Below are 16,648 nucleotides of genomic sequence, written 5' to 3'. Positions count from 1 at the left end.
GATGTACCCTCCTTCTCAACCTTGACAGACCTACTTACATATTTAATTTAGAAAACCAAACTTTAAAATAATATGTTTGTCTTTTCTAAAAGTATATATGGCAGACTCTTCTCTGAACCGTCTTGTATTGATTTATCAGTTGTTACAAACCCTGGAATTGTAAGCATTTAGATTAAAAGGATAAAAAAACTTTGCCATTGTTCTGATTCAGTAGGTCTCTCAATAGAAATTATGCCTTTCACATGAGATTTTAAATCCTGATTCTTCTCTAAATCTCTGAGTGAGTCAAAAATACTAAACAGTTTTGCAACTAACTGGCTGAGACTGTAACTGAGTTATTTAGCTCTGTTACCAATGACATTATGTCAGGGCAGCTGAATTTCTCACAAAAGGCAGTTGAACATCGGCCAAATATTCCTTGAATTTTTGCTTGGAAATGTTAAGCCTTTATGCATGCCAACACCATTTGTACTTTTGTCTCCCTCTGCCTGTGCAGTAGAAAACAATCTACTCTGCATGAAGCAAATTTTAGCAAGGTACAAAATAAGTAGGAATGCATTTCTTACTCTGCTAAAAATCAGCTTGTTATTGAATGAGAATAATTTTCATATTCTTGTCCTCTTCTCAGTCGTTCCTTCTGAGTCCATTAAATTTTTTAAATACAGAATTTTTTACCTGAGGGAGGTTTTGTGGAGTGAAAATTGTTTTGATAATTATGCACATGTACAAAAAAAAGGCAATAGGCCACAGCTTTTATACATCACATTGGGTTTTGCTGTATTAATTTGTTCACTCAATTATTGTGTACAATGTGAGCCATGTTTCTTGAGAGACAAAGCATGAGAACAACCTCACTACATGAATAATAGCTCAGATTATGATGTGCCTGGAAATCTTAAATGCTGTCTAAGGTTTTCTCAAGTCAGAACTAATCTTGATTTTTGCCTACCAGCATGAACATAAAATAGACTAAAAATTCACTTTGTATCTTACAGAATGATAGAATGGCCTAGCTTGGAAGGAACCTCAAAGGATATCTGGTTCTAACCCCCCTGCCATGGCCAGGGACACCTTAGACCAGGTTGCTCAGAGCCCCATCCAGCCTTGCCTTGAACACTCCCAGGGGTCTTCTTCAGTATTGCATCAAATCTATACTGCTGTTTTGTTCAGGGTATGACTGAAGAAATCTGCAGCTTGATCGAGTTTAAAAGAGAGAGTTGCCTAATGAAGCCTAATTCCCTCATGGGTTACTACTTAAAATTCATCTTGTTGTCCTTATTCGTGGTTTCTCCACTTTAGTGTTAAACTAATTTAGCAGATTATTTTTCCTCAGTGCTGTTTAGTTTATGCCATGGTTCCTGTGTGTGTTCTCATTTAGAAAATTATCATCTCTTCTTTCAAAAGACACCTATGGAAGGTTTCTCCTGTAGGCTGAGCTATGAAATGGCATCCATTAATTGTTTGAGTTACATGGGAAGCAGGATAACAGTAATACATAGACATGAATGAAACATGTGAACATAGCTGACCTTTAACAAGTACTTCTGAGTTCTTTCTATTGGTTTGATGTTGCTTTGTGATTTATTTTTTATTCCTTACAAAGGAAGCTTCCATTTTGATTTTAAAAAGAAGTGTATCAGTTTGTACTCGAGGAGGCAGATTGAATCTGGATTTTCTCTGTGATCTGAGCTGTTAAAATAAATACCACAGGGGTGTAATAGTGTTGACCTCTGAAAGGGATTTTTTTTTCCCCCCTCTGTTAAGGATTCTTCTCAGTCAGAAGTACTGTGTTATAATGAAGATTTTTATAGTTTCCCCGCAGGTTGCAAAAATGTTCTTGAAAGCGAATATCACTTTTCTTTAGTTATTACTGTACCATAGAGCTGCTGCCAGTTTATGAAACATTTTATATCAGTGCATCTTTCCTTTCCATAGTCAAGATTCAACACCACTTTGTTCATTGTCCTGTGTAGCTGTATGGGATTCTTGAACAAAGTAGTTTGTTCCAATCTTTATTTAACAGGCTACAGGAACGTTCCTTCCCTTCAGTATTCGTTCAGTCAGGTTAAACTGGACACTGGCTCCAAGGGAGGCTGAAAAGGCTGATGTTGGATATCTACACTCCCTTTACATCAGCAGGTTCAAGAGAAGGGCTATTCAGTGCTTTATTGAAGAGAAAATGAACGGAGCATGTGAGACACAAGATATTACATTGTCCTGGTTTCAGCTGGAATAGAGATCATTTCTTCTCAGCAGCTGTTACTGGGTTTTGTTTTGGATCAGAATAAGAATGGTGTTGATGATGTTTCTTTACTAAGTCATGCTTATCCTAAGTCAAAGACTTTTCTCTTTCCTTGTCTTACGCTCTGCCAAGTGAGGAGGTGCACAGAAGAAACTGGGGGGGAGCATAGCTGGGGCAGGTGACCTGAACTGACCCAAGGGATGTTCCACACCGTGGAATGTTGTGTCCAGTATAGAAACTGGGGATTTACCCAGAAAGGTTCAGGAAGGGGGTCTGGCATTGATTGGTCAGTGGGTGGTGACCAAATTTGGTGACCAGTGGGTGGTGAGCAATTGCATTGTGCATCACTTTTTTTTTCCCCTCATTGTTATCATTATTGCTATTGTTTACCATTATTGTATTATTTTACTTTTCAATTATTAAACTGTTTGTAGCTCAACATACAACTTTTACTCTGATTGTCCTCCCCATTCCACTGGGATGAGAGAAGTGGAAATTCAAGTGAGTGGCTGAGAGGAATTTCATCTCCAGGACAATCCTTTTTGGTGCCCAACACGCACCCCAAAGGATTGAAATAAGGACAAATCTGATCAGAGTGTGTTAAAAGAAAAGCACCGGTTCCAGAAGTCTACACTTCTGAGTTTGGGTATTTTCATCCACTTTTGAGTCAGTGTGTCCTCTTCTGAGAGAAGACATACTGTGAGAAGAAAGTTTTGCTCAGGAAGGAAAGAATTTTTGGAATCTCCACAGGCTAATTAGGAGTTTGTCTTGTGTTTTAATCCAAGTTCTGTAATTGCTAACAGTGTTCTGTGAGGGGTGGGGTCCATCTTCTGCCTTGCTTTGGAAGAATACTTCTTGTGCTTAATAAGCTTTAGTCTGAATTGACATGGTGTTATGCACTGGGATTTCAAGGTACATATGACACACCACTCTGAGTCCTTAGGCAGACTTCACATGAATTTTCACATGATTGCTCATGATTGCTGATTTGCAAGAGGTTATATACTTCTTCAGAACAACACTTTCTACAGCAGGTATTGACTCTTAAGATCACATGGCTGTAGATCTTTGTGATCCAGAAATTCAAATTTGCATCTACAGGGCTGGGCAGCCCAGTGAAAGTAGTTTGGACCTCACCTGCCACCAAAGAGCATTTTTAGACATTTTTAGAAGAGGTAGTCTCAGTGCTACACTGATGGCTGGAATTACAGACTTTCACTGCAGAGGCTGTGTACTGAACAGAGGTTACCTCTCTAAACCAGGTTTAACAGTTACAGATAACAAAGGAATGCAGCCCAAATTATTCTCTGCTTTTTTGCCAAGTGTGTCGTAAGGCTTGGTGCAGTGAACACTTCTCTGTGATCCTGTTCCAGTGCCCAGCCACTCTCTGGGTAAAGAACCTTTTCCTGACATCCAGTCTAGCCCTCCCCTTCATTTAGATTCAGCCATTTCGTTTATCCAGGCTTACCTTATGCATTTTTAGGCTTCAAAAATAACAGTCCTTTTTTCTTAAAAGATACCTGCAAATAGTGAGTGTTAGGTAGATACTCAAAATAAAGTCTCAGTAGTCAATAGTTTGCCTTTAGCTGCTCTCCAAAACTGCTAATATTCAACAAACAAACTATTCTGATAGGATTTTTTGTTTGTTTGCTGTGTTTGTTTGTTGTGTTTGTTTTTCTTTCACAAAAACACTAGAGTTATTGCAGCAGGATATAATTTCCCTGAAGTTTGTCCAACCTTATGAACCATACTTTTTGACATCTTTCTTCCTCATCATTCCAGTACAGCCAATTGATAAAATTTCCAGTCTTGTTTAAGGCAGGTGAAGGATAATTCCAAGTTATATCACCAGGTGAATGTGGTGGATGGTTCCCAGTAAGCTTACACAGAGCACTGAATTCTGCATTGCTTCCATCTGGGCTGGATCAAGTCCCTCATGCTTTGTGTCACTGGAAAACCTCTCTAAAATGTCTGGCATCTGCCATATCTGAACTTACATGTATATATTAGATATCTACTTTTTCTTACTCAGGATTACTGCCTTTATTTTTGGCCTAATTTAGGTAAATTTAAGTTGAAACATTCTATTAAATAGACTTAGAATTAGCTGTATATATAGTGATGATATTTGAAAAACACAGCTCTTCCCTGATTTTTGTGGAAAGCACACTATTACAAAATGCTGAAGTTTCAATTTTTAATAGTGACAGCTTTTTTTCTAGCAATTCCACTTGAGAATATTAGCCTCATCTCACTTTTGTTAACCTGTTGTTCTCCTAAATCCATGTGAATTGTGCCTATAGCTTTATTGTGAACTGCTTTTATATTGCCACTTCCTAGCTTGACTCCTATATATTTTTCTTCGCATTAATTCCACAGAGCACTGTTGTATCCTGATGAACATTTTGCATATTCTAGTTCTATGTCCTAATGCAAGAACAGAAAAACATAATGAAGTAAATAATGCGTGTTCTTTATAGATAGTATTTTAAAATGTTCAGAACTTTAGAACCCCTTAAGATGTGCTAACTTAAAGAGACAAATCCAGAAGTCTTTGTGTCTTTTCTTTTTTTTTTTGTTTTTTCTGTGAGTTTATTATTTCATTGACTAATTTTTTATGTTTTAATATGTCATGACATACCCACAGACATCAAGGATATGAGTGTTAACTTACTATTTTAAAAGAAGAGTGCAATAATACATATAGTTTATCCTTACATATGCCAGAAATGTATCTTATACAGGTTCTTACATCCCAGCTCGTTTGCTTTAATGTTCACTACACTGAAGACCTTGAGCAATTGCAGTACAAGCTGCTGTATTCTTGAATGGACTTAGCAAACAATTACAAATGGCAGGATGGATATATTATTATCCTTAACTCTTTGTTGGTATCTATAACTGATATCCAAGTGCCTAAAGTTTATTGCAGTTTTTGGTAATGATTTTTAAGAAAATATTGTGATTTGAAAAGGCAGGGAGAGGTCGTCCTTTGTGCTTTTAAAGCTCAAGCTTTTGCAAAAATACCCATCAGCAGTTTCAACAGTAACATAATGCTTTATGGGGTGGAGAGAGGAGGGCAGAGGGAGGGCGGAAAGTAAACAAGAGCATCTGTTTCTTCAGTTCAAGTCAAATATTATTTCTTAATTACACCCGTGTGCGATGCCATCATAATTACTCTCCTGTTTCATCCCCACAGACCTGCCCCCTCCTCCCGTGCCCCCTCCAGCCATCAAGTCCCCGACGGCGCAGTCCAAGGCGCAGCTGGAGGCGCGGCCGGTGCTGCTGCCCAAGCTGGGCTCCGCGGAGGCGAGGACGGACAGGAAGGCAGCGAGCTACAAGGGCAGGGACGGGGCGGAGGGCAGGCAGCACCCCGACCTGCGGCCGGGCTCGGGGGAGCGCAGAGAGCCCCTGGAGCAGCCGGGCGACGCCAAACCGCGGGCCAGCAAAGCACCAAAACGAGACGGCGCACCAGCAAAAAGTCATCTTCTTCAAGGTCATTCTGCCTGCCCGGGGCTGGCTGGAGCGCTGGGTGTTGGTCGCTGCAGGCTGGGCATGTGGAGTTAGAGCTGCTGAGTTGCCACCTTTTATCAGAACTCTAGGGTTAATATGGGTCACGCTGAAGAATCTGTTAGGGTTACAAGCTTACTGCAAGCTCGCAAAACATTCTTTTTCTATTCTGCGGCCTTTAGACCCATCAGGTATTAAAGCTAATGAGGAGGAAACCAAAAAGGAATATTCCTTAAGTGTTGTAAGGATCAGTATCCCTGCTCCTACCATACACTTGTAGTCTAGTTATATTTAGTGTATCTAATTGTAATCTGGTTCATAAGGAGTCTGAGTGAAGCCAGAGAGTAGATCTGTAAGCCAGAAACATAATTTTCCAACCAAAGGATAAACGCTTGGCCCATTTTGCAATTTCTAGAGATCAAAAGGGCCAGAATGATACCTAGTCCTCTGTTTCAAGAGTAAGAAAGCCCTAGTGGTTGTGGATTAAGTATAAATACTAACCCACAGAACACTATATGAGCCATACCTGATCAAAGAAATCTCTTATATATGGGAAGTGGTAAGTTTACTAATTAATGGAACATGCCAAGAGTTCATCAAGAGCACAGATTGATACAAATGCCTGGTCCTTTCTACCTGCAGGTATTTAGGGATAACATCAGGGGTGTTTGGGTATTAAGTTAGTTAAGTGGGCATGTGAATAAAAGTTTGATTACAGTGGATTGCTTTAGAGAAAAGTTATTAGAATGCTACCATAGAGGATGGTGGTGAAATATTAAAGCATGGCCACTGATTGTATCTCAAATTCAGCCTGAGAAATGAAGGGTCCAGTATTTAGATGGAGTGAGTTCCTTGTATCATACCTGTATTCTCATTTCCTCCTACTCTGTCATATCCAATATATACTACAGGGGTGGGTTTTTTTCATTTTCCTGTAGAACATAGAGCAGGGATCCTAAATTGAAACGAAATGGACACTAATCATGAATTAGTTTTTCTGTAGTGAATGTTACCATGTAAAGACTATAAATTTCCTTGAGAAAACTTCTATAATGCTGCTTTAGAAGCAGCATATTTCATGTTCTTGTCAGCCATCACTTTAAACCTCCTGAGAATCATAAAAAGTAAATCAACTGCATGCAGAAATTTTAGGTTCACAGTATCTCTAGGCTTGTAAACATAACAATGTATGCATTTAATTATACAGAGGACATCCTGCCATATTCTAGACCAACGTTTCCAACATCAAATAATCCTAGAGATCCCAGCTCCTCCAGCTCCATGTCGTCAAGAGGCTCAGGAGGCAGACAGAGGGCAGATCAAGCAAATCTAGCCCGAAGGAATGTTGCAGAAATGCAAGTACTGGGAGCCTATGAACAAGGAGAGGAGGAAGAAGAAGAAGAGATGGAGGTAACTGCAGTTGTGATACTGAAGATGACTACAATAAAGCTGGTTATTTTTAGACAGATGTCAGGAAAAAAACACTTTTGAACCTGAAATATTTCTGTTCAGGCAAATTAGTGCATTTATCTGTCTATTAAGGTAATCCCCAATCCAAGTAAACAAACTAGGAATGTGTCAAAATATAAAAAACAAGTAATATATAATATAATGTAATTGTCGCCACAGTAAAACTTATAGAACAGGACTTGCAGAAACAGAATAATTTGAAGAGCATTTTACACCACCCAGATTCTTTCAAAACTGAAAATAACTAGGGCATCTAAAAACATCATGCCACTGCCTTTCGCATCTTCTGACAGTTTATAATTCTGTATTTTATTAGATATTAAGATGCAAACTTTTTCTTTACTATTCCTGCCTAATGATATTGATTCAATCTAAAGACTTATTGTAGAAAGGGTGGCCAACACAGTCACACTGCTGTGCATAATTTAAAGTAGTAATTATAATTTAAAGTTAGAAAATCTCTAAGAAGTACATAAAACAAATTTTAAATCATAAAGGTTAACATGTAGTAATGTAGTAATCCATATTCTCTTTTTTTAATACAGGAAACAGAAAGCTGAAGACAGCGACATGTACTGTAACAGGCTTTTAAAATCTAGTCAGAAAAAAAATAAATCACTTAAGATGCCTCAAGTCTGATGATGTTTGACGCCAGAAATAATGTTCAGTGCAATCAGAGTGTACAATTTTTCCTTTTTCCTCATGCCATCAGAATGCTAGTTTTTATTTTGCTCTTTCTTTGTAAGCCCTCCTCACTAGGAATGGCCCTCGCCTATTCCGTATTGCTGAGCGCATCACCTTCTCTGCCCGAGGAGGCAGGGAAGCTGCTCTTCGAGGTGCTTGGGCCAGCTGCTGCTCCAGGATTAGAACAGAAGGCAATTCCAGGGCCTGGGATTCCAAGGTTTCTCCCCAGTTCTCCAGCAAGCCAGTCGATACCGCCGCGAGGGACACGGCCGTGGTCAAAGAGCTCCCCAGGGTGAAGGTGGTGCAGAACATCCTCTGCTTCTCGGGGTTCCACTGGGCTCTGCAGTCACTGCAGGTGGTACCTTGCAGTTTTAACACACACTGCGTGTCATGTGTTGTGCGAGTCTCTTGCTAACCTTTTGCAGATGATACAGTTTGACAAACGAAAGTAAAATTAATTTGGGACAAGATGGCTCTTACTGTAAATATGTACTCATTTTAAACCCCTGTGGTACTTTGATTTGTCTTTCCGTTTTCATCTTTAAATACATTCTTATTAAAAATGTCCTTTGGGATAGGCAGGAGGTAAGCCAATGTGATTGCTATTTGCCTAATCATAGCATGAGCAAGTTTATCTGAAACTTTTTTCCAATTTTCAGCTTCAACACTGCTTGTGAAAAGAAACCAGTGGACATTTTTAATAACAATTAGGTAATATCATCAACTGCTACTGGCCCAAATCTCAGACCTCTACTTGTGTCAATTCACCTTAAAGAAGAAGTGCCACTTAAAGAAGTTTTGTTTGATCTTGGCAATGATTTTTTTTGTAATGCACTGCTTATCTTTTTTTTTTTTTTTGGTTTTAAAAGCACAATCACTAAACTTTGTTTGTAAACCATTGTAACTATTAACCTTTTTTTTTGTCTTATTGAAAATGTTAAGCATTTGTTTGGGATATTTTTCATCTTTTTGTTAATGCTCTATGTTTGTATTTGGAATATATGAATGATGACAGATGGTAAAGTAACAAATGTTAATGTGGGCCATAATCAAAACACTTCTCACTTTTCCTGGACTTACAGAAAATTACCAATTTTTCTGTGGCCTCTTTCAACATTGGATTTTCATTAAAGCTGAAATAGAGGCATTAGTTGCATTCAATTTGCCAAATGATGTCCTCTGTCTGTAGGTTTTCTGATCTTTTTTGTAATTATAAAATTCCTTTGTCATTGGTGCTAATGGAAAAATGTGTGTTTGTTTATTGACAGCTATCAGGACTAGCCCCAATGAAAAAAAAAGAAAAAAAAAAGTGTTTTGGTGTTTACCGAGGACTAAAATTTTTCATTTAGCTAATTTTTAAAGAAAGGTTCCATAGAAAGGGTGTGCAGTACTAAAGGAAAATCCATGTGATTAATGTTTTCATTATGTTCATGTAAGAAACCTCATATTTTAGCCATAATTTTGCATACTGAGGATCCAATAATCAGAAAAGTAATTTTTGTCACATTATTTATTAAAAATGTTCTCAAATACATTGTCTTTCCTGCGTAGTTTCTTGTGTTCCCTGAAGCATAATTTTAAAGGCAACTCTAATCTTATTTCTATTGGCAAAAGCCAGCATCTGTTCTACTGGAATCATACAGCTACAGTAGCATAAGCAAAGTGAGGGAGCTGAACACAGCCTAGGATTTTGCATAATTACAGTTGATTGCCTTAAAGATCTGATTTCTGGGCGCTTCATGGACTGTGATAATGAAAACTTCTCTCAGCCTGCCAATTTCTAGGAGAGAGCTGATGAAGAAAACCTGTACCAACAAAAGCATTCACCTCGGGGGTGAGACACGTTGGCTACAAAGGGAGTAAGATCCAAGTAAGTGAAGAGAATGAATGTTAGGAGTTGGTGTTTGTCAGGACCTGCACGGATTCAGGTTTCCTTACCTGCTGTGGATCATGGTGCAGTAGATGATGGCCCCTTTGCCACTCTTGTATTTTCATAAATCTGTAGTCATACTGATCACCCTTTCCTTATGCTCTACCCTTCATCCCAGTTAAAAATCACTGATTTTGACTGACACAATTCTCCACTGTCTTGCCACAGAGCGCTGCTAGAGCCTTAACAGGCACAAGTCTCAGGTACAGGTGTTTTCCATAACTGCAGGTTTGAAGCAAATAGGAAGATTAGGATTAAGTTGAATGTGTAGCCTTTCTTTGTTGATTTTTTTGGGATGTCTTCAGTCCTTGTAGCTCAGGTCAGCATGTGTTAGAGCCAGCATTATACAGGCGGGAGCCCACAGACAGCCTGGAATGTGCCACAGGAGAAATCCATCTGGCCTGCACCTTTCCTTTGGAGGAGGCAGGAGAGGTTTCACGGGCACAGCTGAAAGGCTTTTCCTTTGCTTTTCCCCAAACAGCATTCTGGTTTGGGGTGAAGCCATTCCCACAGCGAGCTGTAGGGAACAAGGTGGAGCTCAAAGAAGTGTCCCTGGGCTTGTCAGCCCCTTGGCACAAAAGCTTAACCCCCTGCCAAAGGTGTTGTGTAGCATCTCAAAACTGGGATCTGTTGCAGCTGTGGTGTGCACACCTGTGTGAGGCACATCTGCCCAGAAGCACTGGTGCTGCATGCCCAAAAGAACAGTACTCACTTCATTCTCTGCTGGGACAGTGATGGACTGGAAACCACGCCCTGGATGCCAGCAGTACCCATGTCCATCTGTGTAGTTGAAGTTCTGACCTCAGCCAGCAGCAAGTGGGAAGTGTTGCCTTATGAGGCTTTTTAAGAAGTCGTTACAAATTTGTTGATGGTTGATGGATCCCTAAGAGGATTTTTGGATTGCTTTGTGATTGCATTCACTTGGGTCTGGCAGTGTCTTGAAGAGCGTGTCACAGAATTCCCAAGGGTTCTTGCACCCACACTTGGTTCTTGGTGCACTCTGGTTTTACCAAAACCAATGGCATTTAGAGGAAATATGTACAAGGTTGATCTTGAAATTATGACTGCTGTTAGTCGATGTAGAGACACCTGCTTTAGTCTTTGCCATTGAGGTACAGTAAAATGAGGTAATTTACACAAAGCTGCATTTCCTAAAGAATTATGAAGTGATTCGAAAGCCAACACAACCAAAGTAGCGTTCAGGGGTTTTGGTAATGCTTTATACCTGAAAAATCAAGTATTCTACTGGAAAATCCATAGCTTTCGTGTGGTGAGTTAACATAATGGATGTAGACATTTTATTTTTCTCTTTTAGTCTTTCCTGTGAAATCCTGTATGAGTTCCTGTTAAATCTGATTTTACTTGAAGTAAAATAATACTTGCTAATATACTGTGAAAGAGGTTTAAAATAATATTTATAAAATTTTATAAAATGTTGCATATATTCTAGCATTTTTTATCCAATGAGTTTATTTTCCAATGAGTAATTATTCTGATGTATAAATAACAAAGTGCTTTTATTTTAGGGTAATAGAAATATGCCCTAGATCTGTATTTGGAAAAATTGCACAGGAGTAGGTTAGCTGCAACTGGTCATGAAACCTAGGCAATTAGTTCTGCTTCAACTCTTGTAAATATAGAGTATCTACCACCTCACTTGTATTCCAGAACCAGCTATTTGTTAAAATAACAACCTGGTTAATTTATAGCTTTAGTTAGCATGTAAATTGTATACAATGTTTTGCTTCTAACATTCTCTACTTTATATTTTTAATCTATTTTCTTCCTTCAGTAAACTTAAGGGAGAAAGAACTTCCATGGGAAAACTGGAGGATCTGCCCAACATAGCATCTGTTATGTAATATGCTTTTTTGGAAACTAACATCCAACCTCTGTATTCATAGCTCCTAAAAGATTTTCTGTCAGCAAGAGAACCTTTTATTAAAAATTTAAAATTCTGTATCCACTAAGTGAAGTTTATGAATTAATTAAAGGATCTACTTACAGGTGAAGAAAATTCTTTTATACCTTGTTTTTGCTTATGTTACAGATGAAAAATCTTTGCAAACTAAAATCTTACTGCTTATGTACATTGTAATATGTTTAGTGTTTATAGAGGAAAACTCTGGTATTTGAAAATGCAGATTTTCATGTGTATAGAATTTTGTATTTGCTGAGATTAAGGCTGGGAAATGAGAGTCTGTTCCAAACACTCAGATGAAAAGCAAACTTGTTTATGGGCGTTTGAGGTTTGCCTTGAGGTTACACACAACTAACTTCCAGTGTTGCCATAGACATCATCTTCACTGAATATATCCTTCATCAGCTTCATTTTGTATTGGGCTGAGTAAAAATTTGAGAATTTCGGTCACACAATGACTCTTTAAAATTGGAAACAGCTGTGGATCTCAGTGTTCACTGTTTACCCAGATTTTATTTTCTCCTGGTTTTTTTTTTTTTTTTTCCTTGTGTATGTTGATTTTCCTATTGCCTAGAAATATGTTCTTCATAAAAGTCAGTGTTGTCTGTGGCAGTAACATATCTGAAGATTAGGATTATTATTTTTTAAACTGCTTGTTTCTTTTTAGCAAGCCACTGAATGCTGGGTCACAGAAACATTCAAACATTTTGAGATGCCACCATGGAAATGAGGAGATTTATACATTTGCTGTCCGTACTGAGGATGTGAAAAAATTCCATCCTATTCAGAAAAGGAAAAGGAATTGATGAAACTGGAATCCAGTCTCTGTGAAAGCTACAGAACAGGAAGGCAGGCTGGAGAAGATTAATCAAGGGATATAAAGAGAAAAAAGAAAAACAAAAAACCTGAGACATTGAAGAACCCAAGTCTCATTGACACTAATGGCAAAAAATAGTGTTGAATTAAACTGTTCTGGAAGTGAATTACCTACTTATGGAATGGCAGAGAACAACCATCACAGTGCAATGAACGCTGGAAGAAGAGTGAAATCCTTGCTGGATGCTTATTTTGTTTGGAGTCCTTGCTATAGACACCAAATGTCCTCATTTTAAGAATTAGAAGAAAAAAAAGAGGTGTTAATTCACCATGGTTTTCACCGTGTGGCATGAGATGATGAGGATGGGACCTACTAGTTCTATTCTCTGTATCTGCCAGAAAGTGGAGCCAATTGCTTTTCAGATTTTTCTTGGAGCATGACAATCAAAGTGATGAGGATAAAAGTGGTGTTTATTGATTTTTTTTTCCAAGCCTAAGATATTTTTAGCAAAAGCAGCATCAGGAAATGTAGAATAAAACTACTTAGTATCGACTGCTATTCTGTGGCTTCCTACCAGTCTTAAAGCACTGGTGTGGTTCAAAGTCAGCAGCAAAGGATAATAGTAAAGGAGCCCTTATGGGCTTTGATCCATAGGACAAAAAATAAATAAAAAAATTAAAAGAAAAACCCTCCACCCCTTCTTTCAGCAAATGGTAACTATTAGGATATTTCTGAGCTCTATAGTCTAATTTCTGTTTGGATAGCATGAAAATAATGGCCGAGAACCTTTATTTCTGTTATGTTAATTGTCACAGTATCAAAGATTTCATTATGTTCCTGACAATTATGTTTGTACAAGAAATTGCATTCTACTGAGCTGAGTACAGAGCAGTTCCTCATACCTAGTAAAAGGCTGAAAAAAGTGACGCTGACCACAAAGTTGTCAGCAGCATGCCAAGTCTTTATCCCACTGCTCACTCACCTTACTAATACGAATTAAAATAGAAATAAAATGTTAGTTCCCACAGCCTTTGTTAATCATACTACAAAGGTGGCAGCATTTGATGGCTTAGGCAGCTTAACATTTACAAACCATCATAATCCCAAAGTCTGTATTTCTTGGATGCTAATACCTGAAATAGTGTAACAGTGCAAGGTGCCAATGGACTCCAGTCTTACAGGAAACAAAATCCATTTAGGCACATGGAAACTATTTATGAGTGCCAAGTAGCTACAAAGATAGATTTATCTGTCTGTTCCTGGAGCTAATTTCATTCTTATGTGATTTCTTTAGGAGGGTCATGTATATTTTTATGCTTCTGCTACTGTAGGTTGAATTCTTTGGCAGGACTTTCCAAGAACCATCATCAGCTTTATGTGTACAAGGTGTAAAGACTGTACATTTGTTCATCAACCTAAATTTTTCTGCCCTTCTGTGCTTGCATTTTGACATTTTTCACTTGCACTTTACCTTTTTTCCTACAAAACCGAAGTCCCTGGCTGTGACTCTCTGGCTTGCTAAAACCCTTTCTGTTTGTTGAGCAACTCTGTGATTTTGGTGAGTATTTTGCAAAAGCTTCTCTTCAGGGGAAATTTTTAATTTTTCCGTGAAAACTCTTCATACTACTAGGAAACCAAAACCACATCTTCACTGGGAACCTTACTTTGGCTGGCTAAAATGAAGGCAGGCAGTAAATCCACTACAGATACTTTATCCTGCCTGTGTAGCTCTTCTGAGAATTTACCAAAATCATGAAGGCTAGCAGAGGGCTGATGTTCAGTTTCTGAAGGACTGCAGTGTTTTCCTTTTTTCCACATTAGTAAATGCCAGAAATACAAGCTCAGTCCACTGATGCTGTGGGAATGCATCACCTGGTCCAGTTCTTTATTCCATCCACATGTACATTTGTAATTCTCTGTCACAGTGCTATGCCCACTGTGCTTTGAGGAGGAGGTTAAGTGGGGCAGAAACATTAGGCTGAATTTAAGATGACAGGGGCTGGAGAAACTTTTTTTCCCAGAATATTAGTCTTGGACTGTGAAAAAAAATCAGGTTGTCAAACCCAAAACCATTTGATCTTCCTGCTGTGAGCTGATTGAGTGTGCAAGAGACTGGAATGGAGTTGGTAAGAAACGTTAAATGTACTAAAGCTAGAATTTAAACAAGGTAAGTGAAGAGGGGGTTTAAAATTGGGCTTACATGTATTTTGTGGTTTGTTTTGGTGGATTTTTTTCCCTAGAAGAAGACGTAAAGACTGGTCTGTTCCTACTTTATCATATATGAAAGCTCAGGAGTAACATAAAAACCGAGTAACCAGTGAGATTGCCATTTTTGGCTACCACAGTAACCATCATAAAATCCTCAAATGAGAAATTACAGCCACATCCATTTTTCACAGAGCTAACAGATTAGAAAGGCTGTGCTGACAAGATACCAATGAGCACCTCTGAGCCCCATTTTAAAATGTAGGTAGGAAAAGAACTTTGGAGGAATATTCTCACTGAAATAACAAATGAGCTTAACTGTGTTTCCTGCAGTAGGAGGGTGCTACAGACACTTAACTTCTGCAGCAGATATGCCTCAGAACAGTCTGAATCCCTGTGGCAATTAGAATTATGATACAGTGGGATTAATTTAATGTCTGTCAAGCACTCTGAATATGAACGTTTCTGTATAAGCTATAAGTAGTAGGAGCACTTCTGTCAGTTTTGCTTTGCAATCAGTCAGGCTGTTTTCTCAATAACTTTTGGAGAGCTTTTATTGAGTCAGTTAACCAGTCCACTGAAGAGCAATAGATCTGCACTAGAAAGGGGAAAAAAAAAAAAAAAAACAAAACAAAACAGATTTTATGTGGATTCTCATTTCTATTCCATGTTCACTGCTTGTAGGCTTGCTTTCTTGGATGCATGCACACTGTCACTATGTTTTGACATCATGCCCACTCTGGGGAAATGCAGATTCCAAGTGCCAGGAAAGCACATATGTACTAATTTCAGTTGCTTTATACTTCTTGTTGACTGCAGACTATGGAAGATGTTAGTCCAGCTAACAATGGGAAAATTTTTCTGCTGTTGGTGATACACTGACAAAGTTCTTAACAAAACGTATGATTCAATTAATCAATTTTTAAAATAAATTAATCTATATATTACCATCAATTTATAGAAAGGATAAAAGAAAAACTGAGATAAAGATATAAATGGAACTTTATGTGTATGCTGGTTGCAATACTTCAGCAATCAGAAGAAAACAGTTCTTCATGGATTTCTGATCATCAAACCAATTTTGTGCTGGTGAAAGTGTGTTAATTTTTTCCCAGAAATACTGAACTAATGGTGAAAATTATTTTTATTAGGAATTAGAATTAGGAATCTCATTCAAAACATCCAGAGAAGCCTTGTGTGACAGATTTGTGACAGACATACAAGAAATACTCTCAATATTTCTTTAAGTATAATGAGCAGCAAAGTAGCCTTATCACTTACTCTTTTCTAATCAGTTTCTTAGAAACTTCAATTTTCTATGAACTTTAGATCATCATTCTTGCAGTTCAGTAAGATATGCAGGATATTTTACTCCTCTTTTAGTCTGCAAGTGGCAGAAATCAAAATTGTAAACAATTCTTTGTAATTAGATAATCTTCATTACAGCTACAGCATTACAGATCCTGGCCTCTCAACGCAAAAGAATGCTGCTTCCAGTTTTCATTTCTCTGGCCAGTTCAGGTGGTTGGCTGCTCTGGAGAAAGGTTCTGTATCATGAGTCCATCTGGGAGCAGTGCTGCAGGACCATTGCTGCCCTGATGCAAATTCTACAATATAATTAGTATTAAAATGTAAGGCCTAATGGTATTCTGAGACTGTCAGTGGAGCCCCTCGAGGATTAATTTTCGGACAGTCTTATTTAATATTTTCATTAAAGTACTTAGCTCAAAAGCAGGGGTCTGATAATGAAATGTGCTGATTGCAGGAGTTGTGAGCAGTTGTTGTTGTGGAGGAGCAGTGGGTCACCTTGAGGGCTGGAGTATCAAAAAAAGCATGATATTAACCAGTTCACTATGCAAAGTCATGCTC

The 16,648-nt window shown here is 38.3% G+C and overlaps 1 protein-coding gene across 8 annotated transcripts in view; it reads left to right on the top strand.

The window, feature by feature from the left end:
• The window catches only part of ROBO1 (roundabout guidance receptor 1), a 684,057-nt gene extending 674,617 nt beyond the window's left edge, over positions 1-9,440 (top strand). For all 8 annotated transcript variants that reach the window (XM_031505944.2, XM_077790952.1, XM_077790955.1 and 5 more), the window contains 3 exons: positions 5,442-5,738; positions 6,960-7,162; positions 7,768-9,440. In XM_031505944.2, coding sequence (XP_031361804.1) covers positions 5,442-5,738; positions 6,960-7,162; positions 7,768-7,782 — 515 coding nt within the window. In that variant the 3' untranslated portion in view covers positions 7,783-9,440. The remainder of the gene's footprint in view (positions 1-5,441; positions 5,739-6,959; positions 7,163-7,767) is intronic.
• Positions 9,441-16,648: the final 7,208 nt, after the last annotated feature.

This window comes from Lonchura striata, chromosome 2, assembly GCF_046129695.1.
Source record: "Lonchura striata isolate bLonStr1 chromosome 2, bLonStr1.mat, whole genome shotgun sequence".
In the NCBI taxonomy this organism is placed as follows: Eukaryota; Metazoa; Chordata; class Aves; order Passeriformes; family Estrildidae; genus Lonchura; species Lonchura striata.
Note: the sequence above shows the minus strand (reverse complement) of the source record. Positions and strands in the feature narration are given on the sequence as shown.